This window comes from Piliocolobus tephrosceles, chromosome 5 (assembly GCF_002776525.5).
Source record: "Piliocolobus tephrosceles isolate RC106 chromosome 5, ASM277652v3, whole genome shotgun sequence".
Lineage (NCBI taxonomy): Eukaryota > Metazoa > Chordata > Mammalia > Primates > Cercopithecidae > Piliocolobus > Piliocolobus tephrosceles.
Genome location: NC_045438.1, coordinates 112,136,776 through 112,153,946, shown reverse-complemented (window position 1 = coordinate 112,153,946; position 17,171 = coordinate 112,136,776). Strand labels below are relative to the sequence as shown.

At 42.2% G+C, this 17,171-nt stretch overlaps 1 protein-coding gene across 7 annotated transcripts in view; it reads right to left on the bottom strand.

The window, feature by feature from the left end:
• DST (dystonin) overlaps positions 1-17,171 on the bottom strand; it is a 501,678-nt gene that overhangs the window by 390,701 nt on the left and 93,806 nt on the right. For 4 of the 7 annotated variants that reach the window (XM_031935627.1, XM_031935626.1, XM_031935628.1 and 1 more), the window contains exon 4: positions 8,638-8,845. In XM_031935627.1, the coding sequence (XP_031791487.1) occupies positions 8,638-8,845 (208 nt within the window). Of the gene's footprint in view, positions 1-340; positions 966-8,637; positions 8,846-17,171 lie in introns of those variants that run through there. The other 3 variants (XM_023222950.1, XM_031935629.1, XM_031935630.1) reach the window with 2 other exon arrangements.

Genomic DNA, 17,171 nt, shown 5'->3' with positions numbered 1-17,171 from the left:
AGAATAATCAGTATCCACCCTCCCAGGAAGAATTATGATTATGCCTAGTGCTTAAGAGCTTTTACAAGGAAGAGAAAACGCAATGTGCTTCTTGGAAACCAAACCCCCTTCCCCCCTCTCTACCGCTCATCTAAGGGCGTCTCCAGACTGTCGCCCACCCCACCATCCTCCCTGCGCTGGGGGTACTAAATCCCATGCAAAAAGACCTGGTCCATTCCCAGAACTGGTCCAGACACCTGTTTACTCGTGCCCAAGCAGTGGTGGCTCTGATTAAGGAAAGGTAGCGGTTGCCTCTCTGATCCGTGTCAAGCTCCGCAGCCCCAGGGCAGGGACCACATACCTTTGTACCTCTCCAGGACATCCTCGTAGGCCTGGAGGTACTCCTGCTCCTCCACGTACAGGTAAGCAGCAGGGGAGAGGTAACCCGCCATAGCGAAGTTTATCTAAGCGATGACTGGCCAATTCCCCTCTCCCCCTCGTAACCCCCGGACAGTAACGCAGTCAGCAAGACACAGCCTTGGGAACTGGAAAAGAGGAAGGAGCAGCAGGCTGGCGAAGAGCGCGGAAGCCGAAGACGCAGAGCGGGGGCGCAGTAGGTGGCGGGCGACGGGCGCCAGGCGCCGGGGCCGGCAGAGGAAACGCCCAGGCCTCCTGGCGGACCGAGGGTGGGCCGCCCCGCTGCGGGAGCCCGAGTCCCTCTCGGGTTTCAGCAGCGGCAAATCTCGGCGAGCCCAGGGGCGGCGACGAGCAGCGCCACGCCAAGCGGAGGAGCCGGGAGTGCGGCGAGGGCCGGCTGGGGCCGGCGGGCGCCCGGACCCTCTGCGGCCGAGCTGACCGCTCTGCTGGCCCTGCACGGGGCGCCTGCTCCGGGCCGGGCCGAGGCCGCGGCGGCGGTGCGGGAGGACCAGCGCGCTGCCTCCGCCGGGGATGCTGCGCGGCGCATCTGCGGCATTTCCTGGCCGCCGCGCTGCAGACACTCGCCCGCGCCGGGGACAGAGGGAGGGAGGAGGGTGGAGGGCGGAGGGCGGAAGGGAGGGGGCGAGCGCGGCGGTCAGCGCCCCGGCTGGCTCAACTCAGTCCCCGGCGCCGCTCAGCCCCTCCCTCCCAGGCAGAGCCACAGAACCCCGGGCCCCCTCCCCAGGCCCGCCCACCCGGGTGGACCGTGCAGCCAAACACGCCCACCCCCGGACACTGGCTGCCCGGTCCCGAATCCCCAAGGGCGACGTTTCTATTTGGGATCCACAACAGGTGCCTGAGAAACAAAGCCGCAGATCGCTCCAAGCCGTGCGCAAGCCCCTGCTGAGGGGCCAGCGGCTCTCTCTCGGTAAGGGATGATCGGGAGGAGCGTTGGAAATACTTTCTTCCACCCATTTTTTTGGCATGGGAGGATTCAGGTCACTCTGTGACAGCACAGGGCAAGGAGGGCACGGGGGTCCGCGTCTAGGGGACATCCCGGGAACGGGGTGAGGAGGCCTCTGCAGGTGGCCCCGCGCATCAGCGCCTGACAGCCGGGCCGCGCCTGCGCCTGAGTGCCCGGTCGCCCGGAGGCTGCCGAGGACCAGCCGGCGCGGTCCCTCCCTTCTGCCCCCCAGAGCCCGCAGGCGCATCTGCTGCTGGGCTCCACGGCGGGCCTATAGGTTCACAACAGTCCCATATTTGTCACCTCCCTCTTGCTCTCTTCTTATTCATTCTACATAGTACTAGTATCCATTAAACTGAGTAAAATGGATACAGTTCCCTTAAATTAGATATATGTGTATCATATACTAAAGTGAGTGAGTTTAAGGGTCCATCGGAGGAACCAATTGATACCCAGGCATGTAAATAGATGTGTTTAAGGGTAATGACTAGCCGGGCACGGTGTCTCACCCCTGTAATCCCAGCACTTTCAGAGGCCAAGGAGGGTGGATCACGAGGTCCGGAGTTCAAGACCAGCCTGGCCGAGATAGTGAAACCCTGTCTCTACTAAAAATACAAAAATTAGCCGGGCGTGGTGGCGGGGACCTGTAATCCCAGCTACTTGGGAGGTTGAGGCAGAGAACTGCTTGAACCCCGGAGAAAGAGGTTGCAGTGAGCCAAGATCATGCCACTGTATTCCAGCCTGGGTGACAAAGCAAGACTCCGTCTCCAAAAAAAAAGAGTGAAGTCAGGCTGCTGTAGATAGAATCTTCACTCCTTACTGTGTCACATAGGTAAGTTACTTATCCTCTCTGAGCTTTCTTCATCAGTAAAACAGCAATAATAGTGCCTAACTCATAAAGTTGTATAGTAAATGAAGTTTAGAATAATGCCTGGTGTTATATAAGGATTAGCTGCTGCTTCTACTACTTTAATAGGAGGTAGAGTCTCATTCTGTCATCCAGGCTGGAGTACAGTGACAGGATGATACCTCACTGCTACTACTATTATTAGATAAATCAGCTGACTGTTGATGGTCTGACCTATGTCAACTTCACCTCTTATCTAAATCTTCCTTCCCTATTTCCTCCTTTCATATATACTAACCTTTTGCCCTCCATGATTTTTTATTTCTTTGTTAGCGTTGGATGTTGTGAACTATTGACCATTTTCCATTAATGCTTAGACAGAGATGAGTTGGAAAAAAAAAAATTGTGTACTCATGGAAAAAAAAAAAAAAAAAAAAAACTGACTTGAGATAGAACTGGAGCACTCCTCCTCAGCAATTGGCCTAATTTTGTTACTCCAAACAAAGCAAGACCATATCTCTTTTTTCTATCCTGACCACCGGTTTATAATCTGAGTTTGAACCCTTATGCCAGTAAGTCTTCAAGGTTACTAGAGTTTTATTACAGCATTTATGTGCACATTTGTTCATGAAGTAACAACCACGTATCATATGGGACACTTTCTTGAAATAAAAGGGTTAGCATTAGATCCCTGAGAGTCATTCATTTACAGACCACACGTGCACAGACATAGGTCTCTCAAAAATGTCTCCTTTACAATCAGCAAGGTCACTGAAGGCACATCTGAGCCTTCATCAGAGACTGACACCCAGTAGCACCCAGTTTTATGAATATAGTCAGCACACACTTAGTAATTTTAATCATCTATTTAAGGAACCAGTCAAAATGAGCAGAAGCAGCATCTGGGATTGTTTTTAAAAATAGCTTTTGCCCCATGCATTCTTGGAAGGGTAACATTGGGTTAATATGCTAATAATAATAGTGTATTCCATAGAGAGGAGGCAAAAGCATAGCAGTAAATAGCTTGGACTTTGGAGTCAAGACTGCCTGAATTCAGGTCTTAGCTCTACTACTTCTTGACACTACGACCTTAGCAAAGTTTCTCTTCCTTTCTCAGCAGATTCTGAACTGAAAATGGAGAAAATCTTAGTACCTACTTCATGGGGTTCTTGGGAGGTCTAAATAGGATACCATATTGAGTGCTTAGAAGAACATCTGGCCATGGGTAAGGTATCATTTATAGAGCATTTGATGTGCCAAGGAGTTAGCAGAATTGTTTGCATTCACTATTATATTTAATCACCACAACCATGACCCCTTTGATAAAGAAACTGAGGCTAAGATAAGTTTGGTAAATTGTCCAAGTAAACACAACTGTCATGGACAGAGGAGGAATTAAAACCCAAGTTTGCCTGAGTTCAAAGTCTGATTCTCCTTTGATCCTTCAATTCCAACTTCAAAGTATTTGGATAGGACAAAAATCCTTTTCTTAAAATGGCATTATCACTGACAAAGCATGTAACTTTATAGGTAGTTTATGACTGAAAAACCCAACTTACAATATCCTGTAGCTAAGAACAGCAGATCTGTATTGCTCATATGTAAAAAGCATTTATACAATGGGTGTTTAAAAGCCCATTTCCTTATATTTCATTGTTTTATTCTTACATTGACCCGAGGAGATAAGAAGTAAACATACTATAGTCTCAGATTTTAATATGATGAAACCACAACAGATACAAAAGCACTAAAAATGTGAAGTTGGGCCAGGCACAGTGGCTCACGCCTGTAATAGTAGAATTTTGGGAGGCCAAGGTGGGCAGATCGCTTGAGCCCAGGAGTTCAAGACCAGCCTGGGCAACATGGTAGAACCTTGTCTCTACAAAAATACAAAAATTAGCCAGGCATGGTGGCACAAGCCTTTAGTCCCAGCTACCTGGGAGGCTATGGTGGGAGGATGGCTTGAGCCCAGGAGGTAGAGGTTGCAGTGAACTGAGATCACACCACTGCAATCCAGCTTGAGAAACAGAGGAAGACCCTGTCTCAAAAAACAAACAAAATAAAGTGAAGTTGGCCAGGCCCTGTGGCTCACTCCTATAATCCCAGCACTTTGGGAGGACCAGGCGGGAAGGATCACTTGAGCCCAGAAGTGATCACTTGTCCAGCCTGGGCAACACAATGAGAACCCATCTCTATAAAAAAATTTTTTTAATAAGCCAAGCATGGTGGTACACACCTGTAGTCCTAGCTACTCGGGAGGCTGTAGTGGGAGATCCCTTGAGTCCAGGAGTTAGAGGTGGCAGTGAGCTGTGATCACACCAGTACACTCCACCCTGGGCAACAGAGCAAACCCTCAACTCATAAATAAATTTTTAAATAAATAATAAGAAGTGTTCATCATGTGACACCATCACTAATATGACTTTCCAAACCGTAAACCTGATTATGCCACTCCATTGCTTAAAAATCCTTCAGCAGTTCCCTAGCACTTACAACATAAATAGTCCAGTTGCCTCAGGATTGCACACAAACATCTTTACAGTTTCTGTCTTTCCCTTCCAAATCCCACACTTAGCAACACACATTACTTGCAGTTCTCATTTAAACCATCTCCCTACCTTTGTTCCTGTAGTTCCATCCCTCTAAAGTGGGCTTCCCTTTCACCCTAATTCCATCAAGCTCTTTAAATCTCAGTTCAAGTGGCACTTCCTCTCAGAAACCTTTCAGGAACCTCCCATGCCTCCCTTCTCCCCCCCAAGTTAATTATACTCTCCTCTGGGTTCTTCTAATTTTACATGCTTAGAGCCATCACAACTAATCCCTGTAACAACTAATAATTACTGCATTGTAACTGTTTGACAACACATCCATTTATCATATTAGACTATGACCTTTCTTTTCCAGCTTATTCTTTTTTATTTTATTGATACATATTTTATATATTAATGAGGGTACCATACTGCAAGTATTTTTTACATGCATAGAATATGTAACGATCAAGTCAGAGTATTTGAGGTATCCATCACCTTAAGCATTTATCATTTCTATGTATTGGTAATATTTCAAGTCCTTCCTTCTAGCTATTTTGAAATATACAATATATTATTGCTAACAATAGATATCCTTCTCTGCTATGGAATGTTAGGACTCATTTCTTTTAACTGTAAGTTTGTATCCATTCACTAATCTCTCTTGAAACTATGACTTTTTAAAGTTAGAACTGTGTGCTAATCTTCATTTCATTGCAGGGGCTCAATAAGTAGTTGCTAAATGTGGGTGAATTAAGGTATCCCATAGACACATAGTCTTTTTGACTCAATAGACATTTTCACGATCAATTCTATTTTTAGGACCTTAAAAACAAATAAAAATACTAAACTCTCAGCTCTTTTGTTACTAAGTAATGACCACTACAGACATCCTCACACCATTTCTGAACTTCACCTCATTTCCTAAAAAGGGTGAATTTCAGGGAGGGGGTAAGTTTCAGGAAGAATGAAAATATGTAATAAAATTAGAAGTTGAAATTCCAATTGTATGTTTTCATATTATCCACAGCACCAAATTCCATTAGATAACATGTACCCCTCATCCTCACACTGGGTGATCAGTGGCCAGTTTAACACATCATATAGCTGAATTTCATAACTTAGCCACATTATAGGTTAAACAGATATTTGTGGACTGGTCCCCCAAGTCTGTCCTCCATGTATGATTATTGTTTATGATTTGTCTAGCAAAAAGCTAATTTACCAATATTTATTTAAAATACAATCGTAGGCCAGGTTTGGTGGCTCACGCCTGTAATCCTAGCACTTTGGGAGGCTGAGGTGGGTGGATCACTTGAGGTCAGGAGTTCAAGACCAGCCTGGCCAATGTGGTGAAACCCTGTCTCTACTAAAAATGCAAAACAAAACAAAAAAAAATTAGCTGGGCATGGTGGCGCATGCCTGTGGTCCCAGCTACTTTGGAGGCTGAGGCAGGAGAAACACTTGAACCCATTAGACAGAGGTTGTAGTCAGCCAAGATTGCGCCACTGTACTCCACCCTGGGTGACAGAGAGAGAGAGAGAATCTGTCTCAAAATAAAATAAAATAATATGCTTCCCTACTGTTTGTTGTTTCATTTTATCTTTTTCTGCTTTTGAAGAATTCGTGTAATTGGTTTTTTGGTTTTTTTTTTTTTTTTTTTTTGAGACAGAGTCTTACTCTGTCACCAGGCTGTAGTTTAGTAGTGGGATCTCAGCTCACTGCAACCTCTGCCTCCTGGGTATAAGCAATTCTCCTGCCTCAGCCTCCCGGGTAGCTGGGACTATAGACGCACACCACCATGCCCAGCTAATTTTTGTATTTTTAGTAGAGAAGGGGTTTCACCATATTGGCCAGGATGGTCTTGATCTCTTGACCTCATGATCCGCCCACCTCGGCCTCCCAAAGTGCTGGGATTACAGGCATGAGCCACAGTGCCTGGCCTGTAAATTTTAAAGGATGGAATTTTGAGGTCCCCAGTGCATCAACTGCCACCAACTTCACAGCTATCCCTACAAACTCAGTAAACATTTTACAATTAACAAGCGATGGCCCCTGCATCAATGACTCCACAGTCTACTAACAGCATCAGCACCTTCACGTACACTGCATCCCATTAAAACATCAAGTTCTTCAATGTCTTCCCCACCTGCAGTGTACACTGATGGTTACATTTCTCATAACTTCCTGCCCAGTAGAGTTTTTCCCAATTTATATAATCTCATTCCCCCTAACAAACACCTGCCCTGTCCTTCTGTCATAACTCCCTCCTTCATTACTGAAAGCAGAATATCCATCTCTGCCACTACTACCAAAACTCTCAGCCCAGAAGCACCTTCTGCCTTCCAAAAAATACATAGAACAGGCATCCCATTTTGATGCCCTAAGTGGGCCATCAGCCCCCAGTAACTTCTCATTCACACCCTTCTTTCATCTATCTTCCCTTTCTGCTGAGTCAAACATCTGGTATGGGCAGTGTCATCTGTATAGGCATTCGTCTTGCTGGAGCCTCAGACCTGCGGAAAAGTTCTCAATAGGGCAAGGAGGCAGGCCTCAGTGACTAAACATTTTCTGGTCTGTCTTGACTCTCCAAGGCTACCCCTGCTCACTCTCACAGTTTCCATCCTCCCTCCGCCTCCCCTTTCTCACTCGACCCCTTGCTCTTCAAAGGCCTGGGTGAGACCAGCCAGCATCTCACAGCGGAAACCAGAAGAAGCTCAAGGCTGTTGCCCCAGAAACCCTGACTAAAGAATGGCTGGCAAGGACTGTTTGTTTTTCCCGTAATCAGAAAATCCCACTGGGAGGACAAAAAGGGGGTTCTCAGCTGCCTTGATGGCTGGAATCTGGGCTGGTCCCCACCAGCCCCCTTGGAGGAAAAGAAAGTACCAACTTTGCAATATAGTATAGGAGGAAAAAAAAAAAAAAAAACTGTGGAAAGGGACCTCCAGAGTTAAGAGTGGAAGAGAGGGAAGGAAAGGAAGCCTGAACCACTGGATGCAGAAACAAACTTAAAGAACACCTGGCCTTCTGCCTTTGCAAGAAAGTCCCCAAGGACACACTCCATCCTTCCCTGTTACCATTTCCAAGAAAGAAAGAAAAAAAATATATATATATATATTTTGAGGGAAGAAAGGAACAACCACCCCTGGAAGCACCTCTCAGGCACGGGACACATACACAGAAACCACACGGGGGTTGGAAGATTGATTTCCACAGTGTTCTCAGCTTTCAGCTGGGTAAAACAAGCCATCACTTCTGGTTCAGCTTTTAGGGCCAATGCAAGGCAACACCGGGTAACACAGAACAGAAACACTGGCACGTCTCATGTATTAATCAATCAGGAAGGCGTGATGGCCAAACCCTCAAAAGCACTAAGGACAGAAAGCTGCTATGGATACGATGATGCAGACAGAGATGCTACATTTAAAGAAAAACAACATCCAAGTTGCTGGAATATGCTTTGCAATCCTGGGTACCGAAAACTGTGAATCTTCTTGAGTTAAATCTGCGTAGCTCAGTGCCCCTGGGCAAAAATGAAAATAAAGGCTGCTCACTTCCAGCTTCCCGCAAATATACTAGCAATCACTGGAGCTAATACTTTCAGAATGTTAAGGTAACTAATGCAGTAAACAGGAAAGTTTAGTGCAATATTTCCTTGCATTTCAAAGGAATCAATTCATCCAACCAGAAGGCAGAGCCAAACAGCTTAGTCACCAGCAGGCAGGGCAAATGGCTCTATCAGTAAAACAAGGCATAAAGTAAACATGGTCATCATCCTCCCCCACCTTGAGCACAGATTCCTGCCCAGTGCATCAGCTCCCGCTATGGCCCCCCAGGAAGCAGATGGGCGAATTTCCGCAACTCTCTTCCCCCACTCCATCCCCTTCCCCAGATGCTCTTACCTGCTATCCGAAGCACTGCCCTCTCGGCAGGGTCCAGCACTGAGCCCCCTTGAATCTTTCTTTTCGACCTCTCATGTTTAGGCAAATTCCAGGGTAAGGTGTCTCCCGGAGCTGGGGATGCGGAGCCAGATTTCTGGCTGAAATCATCCTCATCGGAAAAATCCGCAGAGGAAGACATAGAGCAGCGATAGGACGCGTTCCCGGAACTCTACAGAGAATGACACAGAAAAGCATTAACAGCAAAATACTCACATATGCTCATCGATTTAAACATCCCCACCATCACCACCGCCGCCCTCCCTGCCCCCAAACTGGGTCTGGCATTTCCTGCACCATCCTCAGAGCTGAGGGAATATACAGAAACCAAAAAAATGAAACCCGGGGCTCACCATCTTTTCTTGGCCAAGTCTCCAATCGTAAAAACAATACACAGGCAGTTCCAATACATGAAGATTTGCACCAAAGAAGTGTGTGGCCTGTGGTCCGGCCACCAGCTCACAAATGACTGGCCCAACAATGAAGCCAGAATCAACAGCCTTCCTGTTACAAACCTATAGTATTTGGCTCCCCCACCAGGACAGTAGAAACATTTTCCATTGCTAGCCTGCTGGTTAATTCATTAATGCAACTAACTCGAAGTTTCGAAAACAAAGCACAAATGCAGGATGTTGAGTCCCAACTCCTTTCCGCTTCAAGTCACCTCACCACTGGAGACTCTGTTCCGATCAATTTTAAGCCCCTGTTCTCTTTATTTAATTTTCTTCATGAGACTGAAGCAGGTTCCCAGAAAAGAGCAAGGAGGGAGGAAGGGCTGATTCTGAGAAGAGCCTTTTCTTAAGACTGGGAGAACACAAAAGACTGTTTTCAGAAGCCTACGGCAGCGCCAATAAACAAACATCTGAACTCGGTTTAGAGTTCTTGAGGTAATTTAAACTTCCAGCAAAGTAACAGCTGCCAATAATGTAAATGAGAATGATGCAGCTCAGTGACAGGAAACAGAGCTCTTCTCAGCTCCTTGTCATTACACTATGCAATGAGAAGCATGATGCTTTTACCAAAGCACTTGGCCTGAAGGTTAGTCCTCCCTTCATCTAGCTGGAGCAAATCTGCAGGGTCATGTCTTGCATAAAAGTGTTATATCTTCCATAGAGGGAAAAGGCACAAGGTGTTATTCCTTCCTTCTTTGTTGGGTTGTGTTTGTGATTATTTAGAGAGCCACTGGCTTACTAATGAAACAAGGATGTTGACTATCTCTGCTGCAAAATCATAAACATAACAGCACATCAAAAAGAAGTCTTGACTTTCCTACTGAGAATTCTACTTCGCTGAGACTCATGGTAAAGATGCAAAACTGGTATAACTCGAATTCCCGAAATGTAACTTGCAGCCATGGATTCCTAAGAAGCAAGTTACAGGCAGAAATCAGTGAGGCATGCTCCAATTTGAGCAAAAACACTGGGCTTCCCACAAAAGCAGTGGCAACTGCAGCACAAACAGGCTGTGTGAGCCACATCCCAAAACACTCACCCAAGGTACGTGAAATAAACTCTACTTACATCAGGACTACTAACCTTATCTCAATCTGTTTAGGCATGTGGCTATGCATGGTCAACACCATTATTTTATTTTATTTTTATTTTTTGTGGGCACATAGTAGGTGTAAACCCCATTCTTTTAGAAGTTCACATAATATTTCCCACAAAGTGAGGTATGTAAGACGTGGCTCTCTATTCTTTCCCCCCAAAAAAAAGCTGTCTTCCATTTTACTTTACATAAAATTTCACCATCTTGGCTAATTTATTTATTTAGAGTCTGTATATTTTTCTAATGACAATAAGGTATTAGGCAAACTTGAGGCAAAAAGTAAATAAAATTGATTTTCTGTATTGTAGCTACAATCCATAGGGAGTTGTGAATGACATTAGGTCAGTCACAGCATGCTATTATCAACCCAATTTATTTTCCATGCTTTTCTGAAAATCCATCTTGAGCTTTCTGAGATTTTGTTTTTGGCTGGCTCTGTATAAAAGGGTGACATTCTTAAAGACTTTTAAGAGGGTATTGGGTTTCTTTGGCTGCTTTCTATCTTCCTAAAAATGGCTTCCAATCTGTCCTTACTTAAGGTCATCCTTTATCTGTGAGATTATATTTCTTGTTACCTGTACTATTTTAGTGAGTATAGTAATTTGATTATTTATCTTTACAGACAGACTTGGAGAATAACTGTTAAAGAACTGCTCCTTTCCAAAACCCACTGGTTATTGATTTTCGTAGAGTAAATTTCTTTAATGGCCTGAGTCTCAGCTGATTGAACAACGAAATGTGATTTATGCCATGACATAAACACCATTAATCACTCATAGCCAGATGGGAACAGTTACCACCCCTGGACCCATGGGTGTTGACTGATGCAGCCTCTAATCTAGTAGTGTCATTGGTAAACAGATAAGAGAGAAAAAGAGGAAAAGACAGTCAACAACACTTCTTTCAGCAATATATCATAGGAAAATATGGACCACACACACACACACACACAAACTGAGGGAAATCATACATATTTATATGTGGTAAAGTCTCTCCCAGGCTACATGATCCAAGTGTTTTAACAATTAAAGTATTGGATTTTTTCCCACAAAAATTTTCATGAATACTTTTTAAAAATATAAAGTAAACTATACAAAAGTAGGCCCATTTGAACCCTGAAAATTGGGAACAGATTTAAATGGAGCTGCTTTAAAGTGGATTGATCCTAAAGAAAACCTATTATATTCTTTATTGATTTGAAATGATTTGCCAAATCATGTTACTATCTTGGGGGCTAGAGAAGAGTGTGGAACTACAGTTCCCTTTTGTTTGAAGAAAAGCAAATGTGTTCTCTCACCCAAAGGCCAGAGTCTAACCTTTGATGTGGGGCTTGGAAAGGTAGGACAAAGGAAGAGGGCTCCTGTAATCAACAAAAGCCCCAGGTTCCTATCTAGTATTCCACTACTGTTGCCTAAGGTTTGATTCCTATTAAAATACAAATACGGTAGCTGTGTCCATCAATAGGAGACTGTTTAAATATAGTTATATGGATACCATAGTCTACTCTATAGCAATTAAACAAAAATGTTATTGTTCTATATTTAGTAAAGAAGAAATAATTCATCAAGAATGATTTCCTAAAATATGTGCATGTGCATGTACATGTAATAGTTACCCATATGTAAGTAGCAATTATTTTTGGGTGATGACTAAGATTCTGAATGAATTTAATTTTATTCCTTATAATATTTTAATCCAATACAAGTACATAAAAAGATTACCAAAAGTAAAAAGATTTTATGTCAAGGGTTAGAGAAAATATGGACAACTCTATGAAGAAGTAACTAAGTCAGTGTTTTTAACATTTCTGGGCTCATGGGCACCCCTGAAAAGTTAATGAAATCTATGAAAACGTCTTTCCAGAACAAAGTACAAGAATAAATATATGCAAAACTTTGCATATCATTTTATGGGATTCACTGACCCACTGACCCCAGGTTAAGACCCCAATTCACACCATCATTTGTCATCCCCATTTGGCATGTATGCTGAAAATGAGAGATACATGAAAGAGCTGTGGAGTAACCATACCAACAAGGGGGCAGAGTAATTTGGGTAGTGAAGATAAAGCTGGCCTAGGTCATAATACTTTTTAATAGTTGGCCTTTTTCATAAATGACCATGAGCCACTTCTGGACTGATACTGAATCTCTGCAACCAAAAAAGCACTAATGGTTATAAGCCAAAAACCCTGTAAAGTAAGTCCTCACTTAAAATCATCAATAGGTTCTTGGAAACTGCTGCTTTAAGTCAAAGGACATATAATAAAACCAATTTTACATAGACTAACTAATATAAACGAGAGTTAAGTTCCTACAGCAAATAATATTTCTGGTCATAAAAATATCACCAAACCTCTAAATAAAGACCAAAACACTTCTAATATTAAACACTGAAATAAATATGAGTTATACATACATTTACAGAAGATTAATACAAAATAAGATAATTATTTACCCAATTTTTGGTGAATCAGTAAATGATGGCAGTCATCGGGGTGGGGGGTTAAATCAAGGAATAAATGTTTGCAAAATGAAAAATATAAGAAGGACCTCCTACCGCCATGCAGTTCAAAGCCAATCACAAATATGGCAGACCCACTGAGCACTTTCATACCACATCGTTTATTGTCATGCATTTGTAGGATTATTGTAGACCTTACAAATTTTTATTTTACAATAATTTGCATTTATTCATGCGTTCCTTTTCCAACCTGCTTATTACAGTTCAGGATCAAGGGTGGCCAGAACCCATCCCAGCAGCTCAAGGCACAAGGCAGGAACCACACCTGGACAGGACACCATCCCATGGCAGGGTGCAATCATATTCTATGCCCACAGTCACTCAGAATGGGACCAATTAACCTCATGTGCACATCCTTGGAATGTGGGAGCAAACTGCAGCATCCAGAGAAAACCCATGCTGGCATGGGGAGAAAGTGTGAACTCCACTGACAGTGGCCCCAGCCAGGAATTGATTTTTTTTTTTTCTCATCAACATTATAACAAAAAGACATTGAACAAAACAACACTATTCAAGGACCTGCTATATTGTGTCTTCTACAACTCAATTATTAAAGCAGTTTTAACAATTGAATTAGATCACCAAAAGCTTTAAAATGACTTTCCTGATAGCCAATTCATTCACATGGTATAAAAACAACCCAAATCTCCTAAAGCCAGGATAATTACATAATAACATTTTCAGAAGGGGAACTGAACAATAACTTCTTTAACTGAAACCCCAGTGGGGGATCTGAGATAAGTACAATGGACTGCCTAAATTGGATGCTGCCCAGCCTTAGCACCCTGATCTGTAGGAAAGTGCCAGGAAATTGTCTTGGCAATAGGCATTCTCTACAGGCAATGGAGAAAGAAGTGCAGAGATAAGGGTTTGCAAAGTAGCCAAAAGTTTAAAATCCCAGAGGCTGAAAAGTAAACTTTCACAAACCCACATATTTAGAACTTAAGCACATTTCTGTATGTGTATTTCAAAATATTCACCAGGAAAAAACCCAAAAATAGAAAGCACACAATGAAACAGAAAAATCCTGATTGTGAAGCATTCTACAAGGCAACTGTCCTAGATCCTTCAAAAAGGTCAATGACACAAAACACACACACCCAAAAAGGAAGAATTGTTCTAGATTTAAAAGGACAAAAGAGACACAACTAATTCATGAACCTTGGTTGGATTCTGGGTTGATTCTTTTTTAAAAGCTAAAAAGACATTTTGGGGACAACTGTCTTTTGGGGACAACTGGGGAAATCTGAACATGGAACATGGATTGTTTATTAGACAATGTTAAGAAATTATTGTTAGTTTTCTAAGGTGCAATAGTACTATTGTGGTTATGTAGAAAAGTGTCCTTATCCATAGGAGATGCAGGCTGAGGAAACCCAAGATGTCTGCACTTACTTTTATTGTTTCAATAAAAACAAGGAAAAGTATTAAATGTGATAATAGGCTAACAATAAGTATTCACTGGTCTACTCTTTCAACTTTTCTATAAATCTGAATCTTTTCAAAATGAAGAATTGAGGGGAAAATAGCAAGGTCTTTTTTTTTTTTTTTTTTTTTTTTAAAGAGACAAGGTCTTGGTCCATTGCCCAGGCTGGAGTGCAAAGACATGATCATAGCTCACTGCAGCCTTGAACTCCTGGGCTCAAGAGATCTTCCCACCTCAACCTCTTGGGTAGTGGGTCTACAGGCACATACTACCACACCAGGCTAATTTTATTTTTTAATATTTTTATAGAGACGGGGTTTCCCTTTGTTGACCAGGCTGCTCTCAAACTCCTGGCCTCAAGCAATCTTTCTGCCTTGGCCTCTCAAAGTACTGGGATAACAAGCATGAGCCATTGCACACAGCCCATAGCAAGGTCTTTTGCGGTGTGTTTAAGTGTTACTTAGTCTATTCCTGTGCTCACAAAATCAACATATACAGGTTGCAAGGACAAAGTGATAGTTTTGATCTAAGAAATTTCTCGTAACATTTCTTCATAAACACTTAGAGAAGCACTAGAAGCAGTAGCCTGTGTCAAGAAGTCACCAAAGAAAGATGATCTGCTTGCCTTAGTCCTAAGCATAATTCTAGACAGAAAAATATAAAAGAAATTCCTCTGCTATTCATTTATTAATCATGTAAAATATAGTGAACACAAGATAGGTTCAGTATCACATAATTTTGATATTTTATATGAACAAAAACAGAAAATTTTTTCTCCAAAATTAGGAAAATCAAAGATACAATTTTCTTTAAAATTCCCTTAGGTAGGTAGGTAGGTAGGTAGGTACAAATACTAACTTCCTTAATGTTGTATCAAAATACATGTTATGGTCCAAAACTATCATTATATGACTAGTTTTTTACTTAGAAATAAGTTAGAAAGCAAGAGCACATTATCTGATTTTAGAGGTCCCAAGGAAAATAAGCTCTACCACAAATAAATAGACATAGGAGAAAACAGTTAAGGAAAATGTGCTTAACTCCTTGAAGAAAAAACGAGATATGGTAAATTTGGGGCAACTTGTGCTTGCTTTAGTTAATAATTTTCAAAACTTGTTGAACAATTAACGTATGAAATCTTTTATCAAATAAATAGCTCTCAGTTAAGTCTTACCTGGAAACCACCTTTAAATTGTAAGTGGGGGAGAGGGGGTCTAGTAGTGAGGCCATGAGCTGGCTCTCACTCTCTTCTGTTAGGGGAGATATGCAGGAACCCTCAACTCCAAGAGGCAGAAGAGCCTGGGTGGATGTGAGAGGAAGGGGGAACAGAGGGAGAGGAAGCAGGTTACTGCTAAGTTCTGACTCAAGGGAAGCAGTGTCAGGCAGAGTTAAGGAAGTCAAAGGTTGCTTTCTAGGTAGAGAAGCCCAGTTTATCAGCCTATGAAAGAACACTGGAATTTAGAACACAAGTTCTTTCTAGGGTATAATGATTGTACACTGGTTAGTGTTACTTAGTACTGTATTTCTAAGGACACCAAGCTTGCTGATGGGACAGAGGAAGGTTGATTTCATAACTTGACTATCATGAATAATGCTGCAATGTCTATGGGAGTGCAGATACCTCTTCAACATATTAATTTCAGTTCCCAATAGGTATATCACTTTGAATCCTAGACAATCAAGGCTCAGCACTAAGACATTCTGCAAGACTTCTTCCTTTCTTTCAGTTTAGTATATTCTATACAGATGCCTCATTTATTGGTTGATTATAATTTAAGCATTTTCACTATCTTATTTAATACTCACTGAAATCCAATGAAGAAATGCACAGTTAGGGATATTAAGTAACTTGTCCACGGTCATTGTCAGTACAAGGTGCAGCCAGGATTTCCATATAGGTCCTTTTGACACGAAAGCCTGTGCTCTTGACCACATGTGGTCCTTGGCACTAGGGGAACATATACTCATAGCCCTAGAGATTACCATATATTTGGGAATCCCAAAAAGACTAGACTTGTTCTGGGTTCAGTACTAGGGCCAAAGCATGGAAATGACAGGTATCAGTTCACATCAAAGAAAAACCGTTCAAAATGCACAACTACAGTACTCCCAGACTGCTTTGTGTATAGTAAGCACTCTCCTATTCCAAGGGACCAAGCCTTCGCTTACTCTGTGGTCTCTTTCCACTCAAAGATTCTTTGGTCCTATGTGTTCCCACACCTCCATAAATCTCCCCAAACAGATTACAGATAAAACAAAAACTATGCAAAGTATCAAAACACAAAATTTTTCTAAAAATGTAAAAAAACTTTCAAAAAATTTCAGACATCTTTTTTTTTGCAAGTCCACCTAATCCCAATCATATGAAAATTATAGAAATAGAGACATCAGAACTAGTTTACATTTGAGTATCTACAAACAGTCTTTCCAACCAAAGGAAGAACATTTTAAATAACTTGCCTAAAAGAAAAGCAAACATATCTCCAAAAATAGCCCCACAAAACAAATGCATTAGGAAGACAAACTCAAATACCGAAAACATACATTTAACTGGAAAATACTTAATCCTATAGTTTAAATGGATGTTTATGTCAGTTAATTAAAAACATGTCTTAAGTACCCATAGGCTTCTTTCTTAGAAGGGCCTGAAATCTAACTGGGAGAGCAGAAGTGACAAAATAGCCAATTTATAATCAAATATCAGTCATCTTATCATCACTTATTAGGCTTAAAAATATGTATTTTGGTGGAATAGTATAAATACAGACATAAAAATATGGCTTACAGTATAAAGTTGATGAGGAGAGAGAGGCTAAATCAAGACGAGCCTCCACAGTCCCTTCAGAAGCCAGGTTGGAGATACAGTTCCCCAGCTCCCTCACTTCACTCTTCCAAGAGTATCCTATCCAAAACTGTTCACTGCTGATAGAACCATCATTGTAGATGCACTATGGCTGGCCTACTCATTTTTAAAAACAAATTAACAGCAAACACGTAAAAA